Genomic DNA, 20,781 nt, shown 5'->3' with positions numbered 1-20,781 from the left:
AATGCCTACAGTTACAGGAAACAATTTGGCCCACTGAGCCTGTGGTGTTCCTGGGATTTTTTGAGGCTTGTTTTGGCCTTGTGCACCACAACCCCACTCTTACAAGCCCCAATCTGTCTCCTAATATCAGGCTATGATGATGGAAATCCTAATCAATGATCCCTTTGAAATGACACCTGAGAGGAATCAGCTCCTGAGAAAGGGAAGTCCGCGATACTGAGGTCACTAGACATCTGTAGGCACTTCAAGTTCATCAGTGAAGTACATTACTTCTCAACTGCCTACAAAATCCAGGCCCTTAAATGCAGGCATAAAGCCAAGTTATAGGTGTGTTAAAATATAAAGATGATTCCAACTATTGTGACATGGGATTGCTTTCAGATGTTGATCCATTTTTCATGTTTGGAGTAGTACCAATTTGGTTCCGAATATGATGCAGGATTAGTTTGGTTCAAGTGTGAAGTCTTTTGGTCACTGTATGGATGTACCATAATGAGATCCCACGAGATAATGTTCATTTGCAAGCATGAGAACTGCAAAACGGAATAGCAAATGAATTTGGATTGCCACAAAATCAAGCATCATTGCTTAATCACTCAAATAGGTATGTTATTAAAACTGAGGTCTTTAACTAAAAAAGCATGCATTTAAATTTGATGGAATATTGCACCACTTCATATGTTATATGTATGTTTATGCATCTGCCTGTATGTCCATCGAAATGCATTTTTGCTTATCTTTTAGGATTAGCTATAAATTTACAACTGCAGCCAACTAAACAATTACTTTATGGAATAAAAACAGAAACTGCAAGTCAGGCAGCATCTGTGGAAAGAGAAACAGATAACTTTTCAGGTCAAGGACCCTTCATCAGAATCCTTTGTTTGAAGGGCCCCCAATTTGAAATATTAACACCCTGTGTCAGATTTCCAGACTGAGTAGTTATTTTGGTTTTCAATTACTTTAACAACTTTAATTCAATGTCTTAATCCTGTTGAACATGCTGGAAAACCAACATTTTTTTGTGACACCAACACTTAATCCAGATGTTTAATGTCATTTTCAGTCATTATTTTTTCCTTCAACTCATTTTGAATTTTCTCTCCATGCATCCCCTGTCAAAGTAACAGGTAACATCCTGTCCATCAGTAAATAATATCCCTCAACCTAAGTCTTAGGGTAAATGAACCTTTGACTTCATCTCTCTTCCTGTACATTGTCGCAAATCCACCACTCCCTCTCACAGCACACTATCATCCTCAAAAGGTGGTGACCGTAAAATAAATTTGTAATCCACCCGAAGCAACCTTGAGCAAAAAACATTTTGCAAATTTGAGCAAAAAAAGGAGAAACTAGGGTTCAGTTAGTTTTCTTACTATAATTTACACACTTTCAGTATTAGTCAAATGTTAATTTGACATCACAGTTTCCAGATTCACACTCTTCCAAATGGAACAAAACATAGTTTTACCTCTTCTGGTCGACTGAGAACATGTCCCTCTGGTCCTGTAATTCCAATCTCCAACATTCGCTTTTGTTCCTGAAGACAGATGGATTCATTAAAAATACAAGCAGTAGTGCTTTTGGCACTGTTTAAAAAAATTATAATCATGTCACACCTTGGATTATCAGCTGAAAAGCTTCAGCTCCCCATTATCCCTGAATAAATCATTTGACAGTGACTCAAGTAAACCAGCAGGAACAAATTGCTTTCCTGATTATATCTTCAAGGTAGGTATTTCATTTTTCTAATGGGATCAAGAAGTGTGCCAGTACATCTTGTTTGTGGTGACATCATGCAGTGACATAAAGCCACTTTGATCTTGATAAAATTATGAGAGACATAGACAGACAGCTGGTATCTTTCTCCCAGGGTCGAAATGTCTAATACTAGAGGACATGTATTTAAGGTGAGAGGGGGTAAGTACAAAGGAGGTGTGCAGGGCAAGTTTTTTTACACAGAGTGGTGGGTGCCTGGAATGCGCTGCCAGGGGTGGGTGGAGGCAAATACAATAGAGGCGTTTAAGAGGCTCTTAGATAGGCAGATGAATGTGCAGAGAATGGAGGGATATGGACATTGTGTAAGCAGAAGGGATTAATTTAGTTAGTTGTTTAATTTCTAGTTTAATTAGTTCAGCACAACATTGTGGGTTGAAGGGCCCATTCCTATGCTGTACTGTTCTGTATTCTATGTTTTTCTAGTAAGTATTGTAAAACCAAACCATGAGAGAATGCGGTTTGATTGTTGCTTAACAATGTATATTTGGGGCTGGGGAAGTAGGGAGAGGGATGGTGTAAAAGATAATAAAACACAGTAATATTACAGTGTATTTTGAAATGACATTTATTTCTTGAGTTATGAAAACCATGTGTGTCACTTTTTTCCTCTTAATAGCTCAGCTTCTGCCGGATTATCAAATCCTAATTTTACCTCCTGAATGATGTCTCCATTCTCAGCATGCACCTGTGCTATAGCACCTAGGTCTCGGATGATGCTGAAGATTTCGTATATCTGCCAGGGTAAAGGACATGTTATTAACATCTGTGCTTCAGGAAGTATAGTTAGAGAAGTAGAAACATATTATCAATTATAGTATCCATGAGTGTTACCTGTGCATCGCTGCACTGATATTTGTCCTTGTATGCCATGAACACGAGAAAGGAGTTCACACCTAATTGAACAAGACAATAAAAATATTAAATATTGTGCCTTGTGCTGCAAACTCAAAGTTGCTTTGTTCTCTTCTGCAACTCTGAATGCACTTCATACCAACATTTCATTATTAAACATTTTAACAACAGTATTTTGGTTTATTTTTACCTAGCAAATGTACACAGTCCACAGAAGCAAGAATTGGATTTCACCAAAGAGTATCAACAAAACTTTTAAAGAAGCATTTCTCCGCAAGAAATGGCATGTCCTCAAACACAAAGCTATGAATAGCCTTGTACAGATTATCTTATAAAAAATAATGGTTCAGAATAGTGCAACACAGTTTACAAATAATTAAAGATTCCACCACATGTAAATTTTCCCTTTCTCATTGGAAAGATATTGCAGTGATACACTTGACCTGGGTGACAATAGCTTGCTATGTTTGATGGCCCAGTCTGCTTTCAGCATCACCATCATGTCACTATATTCTCCTCACAGTTCTGAAATTTTTGAAGAAACATATGGCAGTAATCATATTTAGATACACCATAATACTGCTTCTAATAATTTTAATTGAATATTTTTAATTCAACAGAAATTTGGGGCTTATTTTTCTCTCCTTGCATTGTAAGTTATTAAATTCCAACTAATGTCTAAATGTGGGTAAGGAGTGAAGCAGCCTTGGTTGATAGAGATGGATGGAAAATTGGGCAGGTCCTTTTCTGAATGGAATGGAACACACAGTGGCTACGTGGTACACTTCTTCCCTGCAAACTTTTATCACTGCAGATATTAGTTTCAAGATAAAACAGTTACAATATACACAACTGTCACCACAACAGTTAAAAATTCACAGTGTTGCTTCTATTCATCATGATAACAGTGACTATTTGGAAATAATAAGAGTTTTGTGCTCCACAGACTAACAGAAAGATTCAGATTGTGAACAGTGAATCACTTCACCTTGGAAGAATGTCTTGTAAGAAGTGAAATATCAAAATCACCTTATGGATAAATAGATTGGTCTCCATCCTAGAAGCCATTTAAAATATAAAGATTTACCTTTGTCTTTGACCAAAGTTTCCATTTCTTCACGCAGGCCTTCATGCCAACGTGTAATATCAACATGTAAAGAGTAGTCACAACAGGACTTGCTGTCAGCCCATTCTCTCCACTGTTCATAGGCAGAAATAAGGCTTGATCCAGGTTCAGGTTCAGAAAGGACATGATCCACTGTGACATAAACCACCGATAGATTACGTACGGAGTTTACAGATTTATCCACTCATTTCATATTTCAAAAAAACTTTCACATTTGCAATGTTTCCTTATTTTTTCTTTCCCTGTGAATGCTGTGCATCCCAACATAAAAGCTGTTTTATAATGGAGACAGGGATTGTCTGTTCTGGGAGGAGATCTACAGCTATGGTTATCCTTTTGCTAACCAGCCCATGTATTCTGGTAATAGTTAAAATTGGAGGAAGGTTTCTCTTTGAATTTCACCACTAGCATGCAAGTGCATATTTTGTTAAAAAGGGGCCTATAACTGAAAAGGCAGGTGCTCAACTTGGTCTAAGAATGCCAGCTGCTAGAGTAGGATTGCTGATGTGATAGTATAACTACCTTGCCCACTCAGTAGTTATTACTGCCATGCTAATGTTGCTTTTGTTTGGGATTTGGAATGAGTGCATTAACAAGTCAATTCAAGGGTATTGAAGGGAATCTATGAGACCAGAGAGCAGCTCATTAGTTCACCATAACTGAACCATTTCATCTTTAACAGCATATAACACAAACATTTGTCTTTACTGGGTATATTTTCACTTCTTGTATCACTAGATTGTCATCAGTGAACTGAATAATATGACCATTACACTGAATTATTTAAGCTAGCACAAACTTAAATAAATTCATTCATTTTAATTTAATTCTAGATGTAACAATGAAAATGTTCAAATGAGGGGAAAAGGACATGCATTTCTTACTTATCATTGTGGTTCCTCCTGCCAGGGCTGCTTTAGTTCCTTGATAGAAGTCATCAGCACTGCTCATGCCCATGCATGGCATCTGTAGATGAGTGTGGACATCTATTCCACCAGGTATGACCATCTGCCCATTGGCTTCAATTATCTTTACACCTCCAGGAACAATGAGATTATCACCAAGTTGCCTGAGAAGACATTACAGTGTTGTTAGGCAACTTCAGAAGTAGCGTCACATACTACAATGCATGTATTAGGCATGGATGTTACAAACGAACTTACTTTTCAACAGCTGGTCTTCATAATTTGATTCTTCCTTTCAACTAAATGTCTAAATTTTTGCTTCCGTGATTTAAGGATTTTTTTTGTTGTCTCTTCTTCTCTTTCCTTTTTGGCCTGTTCAATATCCTTTTATTTCCTAAACTTTGTCATATTTTCTTTGTAAAACTTTAATGTTGAAAATGGTGACAATTTGTATGAATTTTTGCATGAATGCATGAAAGACTCCTTACAACTTTTCTATTTGTCCATGTCAACCTGTCACTTGCACAATGGAAGTGGACTGTGACTTCATAAATTAGGGAACTAAAAATAGAAACCAGCCAAGGGAATGCCTAGTATTAAAATAAATCCTTTATCTTTAAATTACGCAGCATGTCAGAGTAATGGTTAATGGAAAAATTGTTTCCATTAAATTATAGGCATAGCGTTGTACAAGATAGAAACAGGGCCTTCGGCCCATCGTGTATATGCTGACCATCATGCCTATCTATATTAGTTTTACTTGCCTGCAGTAATTCCATATCCCTCTATGCCCTGCTCATTCAAGCACCCGTCTAGATGTCTCTTAAATGTTGTGACTGTTCCTGCCTCCACCACCTCCTCTGGCAGCTCATTCCAAATACCAGCTACTTTTTGTGTGAAAAATTTACCCCTCAGATGGAACATAGAACAGTACTGCATGGGAACAGGCCCTTCGGCCCACTATGCCTGCGCTGACCAGTGTTTCAGGAACCTTACCATGCTCTGTGAAAAAACTTGCACATTTCCTTTAAACTTTCCCCATCTCACCTTAAACCTAAACCCTCTGGTATTTAACATTTCCACCTTGGGGAAAAGACTCTATTGACCTTATCTATGCCTCTCATAATTTTATATACATCTATCAGGTCACCCCTCAGTCTCCAACACTCCAGAGAAAACAATCCAACCTCTCCTTACAGCTAATGCACTCCCAATCCAGGCAATATCCTAGTGAACCTCTTCTGCACCCTCGCCAAAGCCCCGCATGCTTCATATAGTGGAACGATCAGAACTGCATACATCACTCCGCATGTGGCCTAACCAATGTTTTATTCAACTGAAACGTGAGTTGCCAACTTTTGTACTCAATTTCCCGGCTGACGAAGGCAAGCATGTCATATGCCTTCTTTACCACCCTATCCACTTGTGTTGCCACTTTCAGGGAGCTATTAACTTGCACCCCAAGATCTCTCTGGACATCAATCCTTCTAAGAGTCCTGCCATATACTATGAATTTTTCTCTTGCATTTGATCTCCTAATTTGCATCGCCTCACACTGGTCTGGATTAAGCTGCATCTGCCATTTCTCTGTCCAAATTTCAATGGATCTATATACTGCTTACCATACAAGTCCTGTTGAATTTAATCAACAACAGGATAGTGAGGGCTGCATTTTGTTCTGGGTTGAGGTCATCACAGGAGGGGTAGAGGTGGGTGAGACACAGAGGGCTTCCCTCCATCATTCTGACCCCGACTATCTTCCTGTGTTTATTGATAATAGAGGGCATGCATTCAGTGTAATTTCACTTACCATTACACTTTTATTTAACTTTTTTTACATGATACACAGTAGAATAATAAATGTTCCACTAAATCTGGTGAGTTTACAGGGAGAGGGAAAAAAAACCCTGTGAGTTTCAGCTTGTACGTTTCAGCTAGTCAGACGAAACTGAAACATACCTACAAGCACTCCAGACCCCAGCACTGGCTGCAAACCTACTCATGTCCCAATTCCCGGGTGACCCTGGCTCCAACCATACACACCCATCCCACAGTCCAGATCCTGGCCACACTCCAGAGCCCCAGCTCTGGCTGCATATCCTACTGGTGCTCCAGACCTCTGATTCATAATCTGGGATAATGAGTGAGCTAAATGGCGAAACATTGGGATTTATAAATAATCAGATGCCAGATTATTGGAGTTTTACTGTAGAATCCACTGCTGGAAACAATTGATTATGAAACGTGATATTTCAAGAAAATTGCTTCCAACTTTTCTGAACTGGAAATAACAAACACTTGGACTGCTATCTCAGATAACTTGGGAACCAGAAACTTCCTGTAATATAGAAGCTGCAGGGCAGATTTATATTTATACACAGGAGCACATTGTGCATTGCTGGAATCCAGTTCAGAAATTCCTGGCACAAACATACCCAGTGCCAAAAACAAACAATGGAGGAAATGACAACATTGTTGAAATCAAGGAAACCATCAGGCTGATCAAATCCTCATTCAAGTGAAAGCCAATGCAGACAAACACTTTAGCATTTTGACCTTTGTTGCTGTTAGGCTTCAAGAGAAGGATCCTTATCCTTCAAGCACACAACTGAATTGAACTACTGTAGTTCTAAACTGTAGTGAGGCTGTTTTGTGGAGCACCAATAAAGAAACTACTGGGTGGAGAGTAGTAGGGATATTTGTAATATAGAAGATCATGCCAGAATTGAGTTGAAAGAATAAAAGTCCATAATTAAAGCAAACACATTTCCAATGACACAATCATTTGTTTCCTTGCTTCTCAAAATACTTTTATCATTTACAATCTGTTTTCAATCATCTGTAGCTGACTTGTGTAACAATATTAGAAAAGGAACTGTGAGTTCTGAGAGATGCCTGGTCTCCCATTAATGCTACCCCACAGCAATACAGCTGAGCCATGAATTCACAAGTCTGGGAGAGTGGCAGTGTAAAACTCCAATTCTTTTGTTTATGCTGTTGTGCTATTTTGAATTACCAATAACTTAAACATGATATTACTTGTTAAATCTTTGCAGTTGCTGACGGTTTTTGCGATTTCAACTATTTGATCAATCCTTAATTTGCACTTATTTGACATGTGATTAAAATGTTTGTTTTGTCTACAATGAATTAATAGGTGAAACACCGATATGAGAATATCAGCATTGACCTGTACAAAAATGACATGGAGATGAAATTTCTTGGTGGGCAGCTGGAAAAGTTGTGTTTTCTTGAGTAGTATTAATGACCACTTCCCATTCTGAGCAAAAATGCAAATAGATGATCTATTTCAAATGCCCCCTAGATAAGTTTCACTATTAACATCACAATTTCATCTAACTGGAACACAAAAAAACTGCAGAATCTGGAAATCCAAAATAAAAACAGAAAATGTTGCAAATATTCAGCAGATCAGGCAGCTTCTGTGGAGAGAGAAGTACAATTAGCATTTCAGCTCAATGATCTTTAATCAAAACTGAGAGAAGTTATCAATCCAACATGCTTCTTGCAAAGAAGGGGAAAGGGTGAAAAATGATTAACACTGTTTCTCCCTCCACCGATGCTGGCTGGCCAACTTAGTATTTCCAGATTTTCTGTTTTTATATCACAATTTCAAGCACTGGCTCAAAATCTGACAGTCCTTCGTTCATGAGCTGAGTGAGTTAACAAATTAGCTTTTCACTATTGGGTCGTGATTTGAATTGTTCCAGACTATTAAGATGAGAAAACCTCTGTGTAAAATGGGTCTAAGCTATGTCAATTTAGTTCTTAGTGGATTATAAATCAAAGCCAAAAACTACCAGTAATTTGAAACCATGTGACCTTAAATTGGCAACCCCATAGGAAAATATGGCTGAGTGATAAAAGACACTGATTCAAAGGACATGAGATTCTGAAACATTAAGAGCCCAACTGTGACAAAGCTGAGTGATCTTTACTTTTGATTTGGCCCTGCTGGCACTGGAAATGGGCATGCTTTATGCTTTACTGGATAATAAGCAAAAAAAACATGTCTATATCCTGTTATAGTTTCTTCTTATATTATGTTTTTCTCTTCAATTCAGGATGCCACAAAGCCTGAATTTTACCCTGATTATCTGCTATACATCAATAGATACAAAGTGGATGAAATTTGCTTTTACTTACTTAATGATCCCATCTTCTAGGTAAATATCAGCAAAAAATGACTGGTCATCATTAACTATCTTCCCTCCTTTAATAAGTAAGCGGTCACTCTGGAAGAAATAATTTAAAGAATTAGATATGTAAAATGTGCTCACAATGTTGGTAGAGGATGATGAAAGGTTTCTGAAAACATAAAGAGAAATATTTATAATTGAGATTATCTGGTCAATTGTAATATTACACTGAAGAATCTGAGATTTTTCTCCTAGAAGCAAAGATGGTTGAGAGAAGATCTGACACAGGTGTACAAAATCCTAATGGGTTTAGATGGGGTAAATAGAGGGAAGTAGTTTCCACTGGGAGATGGTTCAATGGACAAGTGACACAGATATGGTGAAGAACAAAAGAGACAGGATGGGATGTTAGTAAAAACTTTTTTATGTACAAAATGGTGAGGATCTGGAACCATTGCCTTAAGGGTGGTGGCATGGTCAAATAGGTCTTTCAAAAGGAAACTGGGTAGGCACTTGAAGACTGATTGACCTGTTCTATAAAGAACCAGTAAAGATTCAATGGGCCCCGGGTGCTTTACTGATTTCATTCTATAATCCATTATTGATGGTCTTCGTTGAAAGAGGAACTGAACAAGACAGCTATAGAACTTGCTGCATTTCTTCAAATTGAAGTCATGTGATCCACCCAAGCAGACAAAGAGCTTTGATTCAAGATTTTATCAGAAAAATGTCAGGAGTAACAGTGTACCTCCTTGCTACCACTGTGAAGTGCTCCTTCGAATTATCTGTTCAATTCCCACAACAAAGTAAATTTAAAGGAGAGTGTTCTAACAAATGAGCTCAGCTGGTGCTTTAAACTTTTATGGATCATTGTTGGAGAGAACTGAATCCATAAATATAGAAAATTATTTAACCCAAGACTCAACAATTACTCACACATTCTTTTTTGAGTGTTGTTGCACTCCAAAGTCTGCCAAGGACTAAATCACTATGTTTCCATTCCAAAGTATTTTAAATATCACAGACTGAACTCCCTACATGAATGAGCCAATCATAGGAGGAATCTTCTCTCTGTTCTACTGCTCAACATCAGTTGAGAGGGGGAGGTGACACAGAAATCTATACTTCCTGTGGCCCAACACAGTCACCATGAATTTCCACCTTAAGTCATGGCAGATGTTGGGACACAGCCACCCAACAACAGGAGTATTTCCCAAATTGACACTGCAGTCCTGAACAGTAGGAATGCCTGGTGATTATTAGGCATAATTAAGGTATCACTTCTACAATTTGAAAATGCTTCATCCATTTCCTCGACTGTTTGGAAGTAGCCACCTGTGCTTTGTCTGCAGTGATAGAAGTATGGATAAAATTGACATAGGTATTGTGTTGCTGAAATGACACAGTTGTTACTCAACATGACAACTTTTCCAGATGCTACCACCAGCCTACTCCAATGCCTACAAAGATACCACCAACTATGCAAGCTTTGGTATATTAAGCAATAGCAAAAACACTGCAACAAGTATATCTTGGCTGCCATGAGTCTGAAGCCACTTTAATCTCCAAAAGCTTCGACAGATCCATAACAGCTAGAGATTGCAAAATATGGTGTCATTACAGTTCTTCTTTTTGCAGCCTGTGTTCTTGGCAAAATATGAGAACAAACTTCATCAGATTAACATGAGGAGTAGGTTTGTGAGATTTCTTCTGAAGACTGAAGGCATTTATAGATGAAAGCATCTGTGCAGACCCTTACTGGCAGAGGTCACTTAACATAAGAAGTAAGAGGTGTCTCTTGCAGGAGAGCAGAATAGTGTTCTCTAATTGCCAGCAAAGGGTAAAAAAAACTGTACTCTCTTCATGTTGCTAAGATTTGCATGGTGGTCCTCTTACTATACCCATGGTTTTTCTCCTTTAAATCTCTGCAGGAGGGATGCTGGGTGTGGATGGCAAATATCCCTGGTGAAGTTAAGGCACATGGCATCCCTCTGTCAGGTGTTTTGCACCACTTCAACTCATAGGCAGAGAAATGCAAAGGGGGGCATCTATTCATCTCTCCGATTTACAATTAGGTACATCCAATAGTTGGCATTTTCCTGGGATCTCAATTAATACCTTCCTCAAAGATTACGTTATGGATTCAAACTGGGTGACGATGATTGACTTTCATCTGTGGACTTTCATGCTGTTCTTGTTCTCAATTACAGAAAAATTGCTGTTGACGCACGAAAAATCAACCTACTCCTAACCAGTTTCTGAGTGTGCTCAACCTGAAATTTTTTTTTGATCCTGATGTAACAATAATATCAGCTAAAGCAGCAAGGAGACACTGTTTGCTTAAAACAACTTAAATCATTTGTAGGACTCTGGTATGTGCATACTGGCAGCTGCATTTTATCACTTTATAACAATGAAGTACTTAATTGGCTTTGAAGGACTTCCTGAGAGCATGGAGGGTCCTGTATAAACTAAGACTCTCTTATGGAGAAAAGCATGTGGGTAAGTTTGGATGCCCTTTCTTCAGATGAGCTACATTAAGCATTCAGTATCATCTCTGAAGGTGAGGATTTTCCTTCCTTATCATGGTGAAGTAATTCAGACTGCAGGAGGTTCTGATGGCAGGTCATTGACCTGAAACCTTATCAGTGTTTTCCCCTCTCTACAAAGAACATTTCCATATTTTCCTGTTTTTATTTCAGATTTTCAGAATCTGCGCTTGTTTTTGCCCCAAGGGACCATTTTATTTTTCTTTCCCAGTTTTCACCTCTCCTCTACAAAATCTACTGGCCCACAATGGGCTGGGGGAACTTGAGACCAGCAGCATTCTAGCTCCTTACTTAAGAAGTTTTACATTAAAGAGTTCACTTCAACTTCTTGCCTTGATGATATATCTCTTATGTCACGAGTTAATTCAACATGAGCTTGGGCAAATCTATCTCTGTACCTAAAACTACATAGTGAGTCAGGGTAGGTTGGGCAGAGGACAACAGAAGTATTGTCTTTGATTTTCTTCCCTAGCATAATTACTTATGCAACAGATTACTTATGCAATCTTTAAATATTGATCAGAAATGGGAATATCAATCTCTTTTCTCCCTCTGCCAGGCCCATGCCTAATCCAAAACACCCATACCAAGTGCCCCATTGCAACTCTAAGTGAAAACACTGATTTCAATTTAAGTAGTGCCTTCCTTTGTCTTAGATACTCCCAGGGTGTTTCACAGCCCTTGACTAGTTTTCATAATCCTGTCATATTTTAACATAGAGAAACATGGCGGTGTATATGTACACAGCACAATTCCATAAATGGCAATCAGATAAAGAAGTAGTTAATCTGCTTTTGTTAACATGATATTTATTGATGGATAAATATTTGCCTGGACAACTGTAGGTCAAGGCTGGTTAATTCAGTTTTGACCATGGATCAAACCTGGCACATTCCCAATCCATTTCTGGAACTGAATTGACTCACAAGCCATTAAGGGGCCCTGAGTAATGTTACTGAATTATTATTAGCCAAACATTTTCCAGCTTTAATTTCTTCTTGTTATTCCAGGTTTTCTCTGTGTATTAAAATATTATGCTATTTGAATAAAGCCGTTAGTAATTACAGATTTCTTTGATGCTGAATCAAGAATATGCTGTGGAAATGCATGGTTTCAATGTGTTTCAAAGAAGAATGCAGAGACCTTTATGAAGTTTAAGAAGTAGGTTTACCAATGATATAAACATAGGAAGTCTTAATGAAAATTGTAAAAACGTAGAGGGGGTGAAATTTGCACGCTGGAAAAGAGCAAGTTTTGGAACAGGGAAGATGTTGAAGTGTTAAGAGTATGAATCTGTCACCTCCATAACCTCACTTCTGGTCCAAAAGGGCGTAGGATGGGTGCATTTCAGGGGTTGGGGTTTGAGGAACCAAACGACTCACAGGAAGCGGGCTGGGAGTTTAAATACTGCAAAAAGGATGTGTGGCTCATATTTAATAAAGTCATAGAGCATGGAAACAGGTCATTTGGCCCATCACCAATTATCCATGATTTTAATTCTAACCTGGGCTAGGTTTTTGGGGCCTTGAGAAAAGCTAGTGCTTTAAAGGAAGTTGGTGCTTTTCTGCTTACCTGCTGGATCCATTTTATCTGCTTCATGGCTTCAACAAGATGATGCGACCTGACTTTTCATATTCCTCCCCAAGTCCTCTCACTCCTTTAACCCTTCTGATCCTCTCCTGATGCTTCTCATCTGTCCCCAATGCTTCCCCAAACTTCCTAGCCCAAACCTACTGACCTGATCTCTTTTTTTCCTACGTGAGTTCTCCAACACTTCTCATCTCACCAAGCCTTTTAAATTCCCACTCTCAGATCCTTATGATTCCACCTGCTATTTCTCATCTCTCGCTGGCTTTTCCAAGATCCTCCTTGAATTTTCTGCTCTACTGCCTAACTCTTTTGTTCTTCCTCCTTACTCCCCTTATCTCAGACTGACCCTTCTGGTCTTCTCTGTCCCTTCCGATTCCAGTGCCTTTCCTCATGGGACCTCTATCCCTCCCCCCTCCCCAAACTATTCTCCATTCCTTACCTGTAGGCAGATGCTGAATACCTCCCTAACCAATGGCCAGCCAAACTCTCAATCTGGCTGGGTCATATTTTAGTATCTGCAGACATGAAAAAGAGGCAAAAAATACTAATCAGAACCTATTCAAGTCAGAAAAATCTGGGGGAAACCCATTCTTCCAGGATTTCTGATCTCTAAGCAGTGACGAAGCACCTTTTAAATGCTGAGGACCTACCTTACCTCAAAGTTACCATGCAGCTCATATGGTTTGTAAAAACCAAGGAAATTTACTTTGTTTTGTTTCCTACTGCCATAATTCCACTTTGTTTGGAAAGCACTCAGAAAAATTCTGACAAGAATTTTTGGCCCTATTCATTGACCTTGTCGGCAATCTGAAATGCAATGGTTGCTTGTTTTCTGTAGTAAGTACGATGGCAAACCTGGACAGTAATTGTATTCCTAGTTAATAAGGTAAACAGTAGCTGTCACTTTACAGTATCAAAATCAAGCCTTCCACTATTTATGTGTGGTGTTTAGATCTGATATGGACAATGTTGGTAGTAAGGGAAGGGACAATAAGTTCAATCAACCTGTTTGCAGGACTGTATTATAAAAAATAAAATCGAGGGCAGGGTGGAATTCCTTCAGAAGCCCAGAAGCAGATTCATGAAACTTTCACCCACTTCTGATGTGGTTGGCCAGATGCCTGTGACTCTTCCTGCACAACTGTGCACCCACAAATGCAGGACTGGAGGTAGATTGATCAACATTTTGCCACATTGTGAATGGATTTGGAGACACAGAAACCAATGGCCAGCATCTTGTGGCATCTTCTTCTAACTTCAATGTGCAAGAGATGGCAGTCTTGAATTTTTAATCACTTTCCCTCTACACCCAGCCTTTGGACAATGACATCCTCACCTACTTGTGCCTGACTGTATTGGGTGCCCACCATCAAAACTGCTCTAAGATCTGTGGACTGTGTTATGACTATAATTCAACAGCAGTCCACTGCCTTTTGTGTCCTCCATGAGGTCTCTGTGGCCTTTGGAATGATTAGCCAGTTCGTGCTGATCTATAGCTTCTCTTGAGGTGTCACATTTGCTTCTACTCCATCTCTCACAATGCATTTTGTTTCATTGGCCTCTCTCCCGTCTCCAAATACTTTCTCCGCCCACTCCCTCCCACTCAGCAGCACAATTTGTGCCAGGCTGTATTCCTAACTCCTTTTCATTTCTCATCCAAATATTTTTTGCAAAATATTTTTCATAGGATCAGCTTCCATATATACACATGGCACCAAGCTTTATCTCTCCTCCAACATCTTCCTACCTGACTTCTTGGTTGAAATGTAGTCCTGGATAAGTCATAACATTCCCCAGTTAACATTTTCAAATCCTAAAGCTATCTTCTAATCCCTGTCCTATTAGCTATTCTCCTTTTCCATCATCCTCCATGCCTGTTGGATTTGAGATGAACTTCAAAGCTTAAAAACATCACAAAGAAAAACAAGTCTCCACTTTCACAATATTGGATGTTTAATAAGAACATAAGAAACAGGAACAAAAATGAGCCATGCAAGCCATGAAGTGCACCCTGCCATTCAAGATCTGATCATTGGCCTCAACTCCTGCCTGGCCCTTTCCATAATATGTTAGTTATTGTTATTTTATTATACTAATTCCTCCCTGGCTTCACCCAGCCTTGTCTCCACAATCACTCCCAAACCTAACCACTCACATCCTCTATTCTTCCACATGCTGGCTGTCTGTGTGCTTCCCTTACAACAATGATCGAATTCTCTGACATCAAAGCCTGGCAGCTTGCAATTCTATTCACAACCATTTCTGTCTTGTTCCCTCTCTTTCCATGCCCCAAATAATGTTTAAACCCTAAATCCTCCACAGTTTTGCGTCAGATCCCCATTCACTCTCTTGCTTATTATTTGGTTCATTACCCACCCACGTAGAGCATCTTTTGATGTTTCTTTTGTGAAAATCACTCTGTGATTGCACGTACTTTCAAACACACATTTGAAAAAACAATATAGCTGGACTCGACTCCACCCGCCCCGTCCAGGAGAAAACCGGTCATTAAAAAAATAAAGAGCAAAATGTAGCTCTGATTTAATCCTATCTCCACCCTTTATATTGTTCTGTTTCTTTAACACTTCTAACAACAAGAATGTCCAGACGACGGTGTACGGCGAAAAGATGGGTGTAAAGACACGTTTTTCCCCCCCGCAGGTTTTAGCTTTGCATTTGCTCAGTGCAGTAGCCGGCAGTCCCCGGCCAGCTCCATCTCTGAAACTGACAAACACGGTCAATCAGATTGTCTTTTCTTTAAAGCAGCAACTACGCCCAGTTTTGCAGGCGACCCACCAAACACAAAGGGCGAAATGCCAAGGATGAATGGTTTGCGAGTGCGCATGCCCGCAGCTCCTTCCTCTCGCCAGTCAAGGAAAGTGATTCAGATGCGATAAAAAGGCTGTTTATTATCGAGCCCAGACCACACGAGGGCGATTCCCTCCGTTAGGCAATTTATTTCCAAAAATAAATGCGATTAATCCGAAACAACGCCTGAACGGTACAGCGCAAAAAGACATTTCTGTTTAGGTAAAAAAACTCTGCAGTAAATGTGTGTGAAACATCATTTGATATCCTGGGAGAAAGTGACCCAGTTTCAAGCAGGTTCCAATGCAGACTCTGGGTGCCATTGTTTTGTGCCTCCCTCCCGGAGCTCAGCCGTCGCCCTTTACTGGCACCAAATGCTGCATTGCCTTTATTAATACATTCAAATTTAAGCTTCCTCGCCAACAATAAGCGAGCACCGCTCCCACCCAGCCCAGCCCACTCCGTTGCACTGAAACTCATTCCTTGTTCAATCCCCTTTTTCCATCTCCAGCCACTGTCTGTTGCAACGTCGCCATTTTTCAGACAAGGATTTTGTTTTATACTCTGCAGCCAGATTGCAACCCCACCAACCCACCCCCGCCCCTCCCCCCCCCCCAGTGACCATCGAGAGCCTGAATGACCAGTCCAGATCTCGCCTCGGTCACAGTTAAATCGGTGAAAGGCTCCCGTTAGTGCAGCCCCCTGCTCCAGATCAGGACTGTCACCGTGCTAAATGCTTCAGTGCTTACCGTGATCCGCGGGATGTTCTTCTTGCCTTGGTAGGACAGCATGTCTCTGCGTTCAAACCTTTGCTAATGCAGACCTTGATACACAAGAGGAAGCTCTGCGCTGTGCGTGCGTGTGTGTGTGTTTTTGTTCTGCAGATCGGATGAGCGGTCGTGGGCTGGGGAGAGACTTTCTGATCTCTCTCGTCTTTCCCTTGGTGGTGCTGAAAATGGTGCTTGTGCAGACAAGACGAGGTTCGCAGCGCAGACTGGCACCGCCTCGACCCCCCCCCCCCTCCCAACTTCCTCTCTCTCTCTCTCTCTCTCTCCCTCCCCCTCCAGCGAGCTCGGAGACCATCTGCCTTATTAGCATGTTTCAACTCCCAGCACCCTCCCCGTATTCACCAGCGCCGCCGCCCCGAGCGGGATGACAGAGCGTCCGGACAGAGAGAGCGGGGGGGGGGGGGGGGGGGGGAGGGAAGAGGGCGAGGCCGGCAGCCACTCCCCACACACAGGCTCTGCATTTAATTGATCACATCCTATTAGAATGGAATTAGTCGCCAATAATTTTGACCACTACACAGATGTATACTGATGCCTGCATTCAGAATTACCCATTATTTTTTTCGCCCAATAAAATCACGCATCTTTTAAAACAAAAATTCCATAATGAATATTTACTCTGCATATTATTTCACCTATATTCCCAGTCCAAAACAAAAACCTTTTTAATCAAAGCAATTCTAAGATTTGAATTCCAGAGCACCGCTTTAAAGTGTGAGGAATTGAATGATTTATTAAGCAATGGCTTTGTCAGATTTTGGCATTATCTTTTACCATGTCCATGGTTTCCCGGGGTAATCACAAGGGGAATCTTCTCTACTGCTGGCGATCTTATAGAATTATCAAGCAACTATCTGATCTCGTGTTTACCCGTCCGTCATCCATAATATAATCATCCATGATTCCTATCCTGGTTTATTTTTCCTTTATTTCAGTTAACCAGATATTCTGCGATGAGTTTACTATAAACCTCCTCTCCGCATTCATTGTCATAATATCTTGGTCTGATGGATGGTCCAAAGACTTAAGGCAGGCTTGCATTCAGTCTGACAAACACGTGAAGGTACTCCCCTATTGTCTTCATAATCCACAAAACAGCAGAACCGCATCGAACTAACGCGCACATGGATGGGAATAAAGATAATGTGGCAGAGTGCTATAGTGGACGGTATCAATCAGTCAAAACATTGTATGTTCTGGAGCTGACTTCAGAATGAAGCAAAGTTTAGGGGAAAGTTTATGCGGATGGTACCTTGTTCCAGTGCCTTGTCTTCAGCAAAGCCGTGTGAGCGGTCACGAACAGTCCCCAACACCCCATCCTCGTGTAAACGGTCAGGTCAATCGGACACTCCATTATCAAAGCAATGGGCACCAAGGAAGATCTAATTCTTCTTAAAGTGCTTGTAGAAACTTTTGTTTTGTTACAAATATATCTACAACAGTGACACGTGGGAGAGCTAAGCTTTTCCAAGGCATCGACGCATCACTTTTACAAAGCCACATGTACAAGGCAGAGTGACCACTGCAAATTATTCACACTGGGAACCTTGCGACGTTAGGCAGAATTGAACAATGCCTCTCCCCACCTCCCGACCCCCTGCTCCCCATTTTAAACAAGTTCAGTAGTTAAAGGAATACAAAGTAACTCTGAGATATTCGAAAGGCTGCATACATGAGTGATGGCTTTTACCTGAGTGTGGGAGATGTGCGGAGACCCCTCTCTCTGAGCCCCGGCTAATTGATCCAGCTCCGTCTCGCCCCGCGCCACAGGCTCACAGCAGCTGGACATTTCACTGACATCACTCCCAGTTTCACTCAAACCGTCAGACTCGATAGAAACCTGGCTCCCGTCGTTCCTTCCCAGACTCCGAGCGCTGCGCTTGCCCACACTCAACGAATCGAAGTCGATGGTTTTATTTTCATAAGCTCCCTCCACGTTGCAGAACATGCCCCCATACTTCTGGCGGGGCTTGGGGCTGCTGGTGCCCGGCTTGGCTAAATAAACCGGTAGATCCTCTTCCTCGGTTGCCATGGGCTGCTTTGCTGCCATGGTCTGTGACAGCGGCAGTAGGGGGCCGGATCAAATAGGTTGAGTGGACGGGGGCTGGACTTTGGAGGGAAGGCTCTCTCTGCTTCTTCCTCTCTCTCTGGAGTTACATCTGACCAGAGCTGACCCGGAAGCGACGAGCTCTGGCCGCATGTGTGCCTCGTCCCAACCTTGTCTTAACGAGGAAAATGCCTCGACCCCCAAAGAAGGAGAGGAGCTGTTCACAAGCTGTGGTGCTGATGGGAGGCGTTCAGGAAATGACGGCTTTCCTTTTCAGAACTGATCATGAAATGTATTCATATCCCCAAATACGTGATCACAATCGCTCAATGAATAAATGGCACCCAAACTGTCAAACTAGCAGCAACCGCTTTTAAAAAAGTTATTTTGGTGTATTGCATCAGAAATGACTGTAGTTCACCTTAACGTTATTGGTATTAAGTGGAGGTTTGACGGTGCCTACAGCATATTTATGGATTTTATAACGCAATATTGTTTCATCCCACTCGCTCTCTTAACCCAATAGAGCGGGTGCGAAAACAAAACGCATTTCAATTTTAACTGTTATGGGTTCAGCTTATCCTGCGTTTTAGTTTTTGATGACGAAAGACTAAATAGCGAACAATTAGAAAAATCAAAAACAACTCCAAAACAACACAAAGTATTGGATTTTTAAATTGTGTACTTAATGGACGCGTAACAAAGATGCGTGAGGGCACGTTGATCGTATTAGTATGCGTACTCTTATTAGGAGCTGCAGGTAGAAAGTGTGCGTAATTTGGTGACAATGTACCTATTTTTGGACAATTGTGTCATATTTAACATTTTTCGAGCAGCTCCGTCAATGTAGCCCGTCGGTGCTTCAGCATTGGTAGCGAGGGGAAGAATCTATTATTCACAGAATTCATCTGCTCATTGACGATAGTGAATCTGATTGCACAGCAGTAATTTTATGTTGAGATCTTTCAACAGAAGTCAGTATGAAAGTTGCTTCTTATAAAACAAGAGCAACAAAACAATAATCGAGAAATAGGGGGACAAATCCCAGCAGTACCAGTATGAAACTGTTGTTAATAGAGTTTACTTAGGATCACATCTCAGCATTTTAAAAAATGTTTTGCATGAGTAGTTTTGATTTGCTGGATGCAATCCTCCACAGTTACACCAAGGAACCCTTTGATCAGTGGCTCCTACAGGTCCATTCATTTATCCTCTCAGTGGGTCGGTGCTCGTTTAACCCGTTCCTACAGTTCTCTGTCCATTCAGAAGAACCGCGATCTCCCCAGTAGCGAGTGAATATTGATCATTTCGCCGAATATTTTACATACATCCTTATGCCTTTTAACGTTGGCATTATATCTTATCGCGCTTTCGCAGTTCCGTACCAGCATATTCAGACAATTTGGCGTTAATTTTAATAATGACTTACTTTGTTATCTACATTTGTCACTGCTAAATTTATTAACCATATCTCTGTATAGCTGCTAAAGCCTTTCAGTATCTTTGAATGATATTTCTCGCACCACTGACAACAATGTTGCCCCATAAGCCGGAGACTTTATGAAATTCATGCGTTTCATTTGTCCCCGATAAATACATAGTCTATCTTAGAATGAGATAATTTGGCCCTTCATACTTATCCCGGTTCTTTGAAAGAATCACTCAACTGCTCTACACCCCTGGCCTCGCAAATTTCCCACTTTCAGTAAGTGCGTTCCAGATCATAATAACCATCTGTGTTCGTATTATTTTCCTTCATGTCGTCTTTGATCAGTTTGCGGATGACAAATCTGCGTCGTCTGGTTGCCAATGCTTCCGACCCGGGAACTGAAGGTAGTAAAATCCTTCTTGACTTTAACTTTAACTTTTGCCCCTTTAACTTTTTAGGCTCTGGAGAGAGTAAGTGAAGTTCTCTGGCATCTCTCGTTCCTGGCAACATTCAAGTACATTTCCTCTGTATCCTCCTTAAAGAATTGTTGTCCTTCTTGAAAGGGTTTTGCCCAGAAATGGACACAATGCTACAGATGGGGCCTCACCAATTTTATATAACTTCCAAACGTTTTTAGATATAACTTCCCTGGTTTGTAAAATCAATATATGCCGTTTCAATAGCCTGTCCAACGAACCATATTAAAGGCCGATGCACGTATACCCCCCCCCCCGGTTTGTTCTTTCTA

At 40.6% G+C, this 20,781-nt stretch overlaps 1 protein-coding gene across 1 annotated transcript in view; it reads right to left on the bottom strand.

The window, feature by feature from the left end:
- Positions 1-16,801, bottom strand: part of LOC127576708 (dihydropyrimidinase-related protein 2-like) — a 37,207-nt gene extending 20,406 nt beyond the window's left edge. The window contains exons 1-7 of the mRNA XM_052027383.1: positions 16,519-16,801; positions 8,830-8,918; positions 4,642-4,826; positions 3,719-3,889; positions 2,611-2,672; positions 2,432-2,512; positions 1,472-1,540 (exon numbers count right to left, since the gene is read on the bottom strand). Coding sequence (XP_051883343.1) covers positions 1,472-1,540; positions 2,432-2,512; positions 2,611-2,672; positions 3,719-3,889; positions 4,642-4,826; positions 8,830-8,918; positions 16,519-16,560 — 699 coding nt within the window. The 5' untranslated portion in view covers positions 16,561-16,801. The remainder of the gene's footprint in view (positions 1-1,471; positions 1,541-2,431; positions 2,513-2,610; positions 2,673-3,718; positions 3,890-4,641; positions 4,827-8,829; positions 8,919-16,518) is intronic.
- Between the last annotated feature and the right edge of the window lie 3,980 nt (positions 16,802-20,781).

Source organism: Pristis pectinata, chromosome 12 (assembly GCF_009764475.1).
Source record: "Pristis pectinata isolate sPriPec2 chromosome 12, sPriPec2.1.pri, whole genome shotgun sequence".
NCBI classification, from domain to species: Eukaryota; Metazoa; Chordata; class Chondrichthyes; order Rhinopristiformes; family Pristidae; genus Pristis; species Pristis pectinata.
This window is presented reverse-complemented; position numbering and strand designations above follow the sequence as displayed.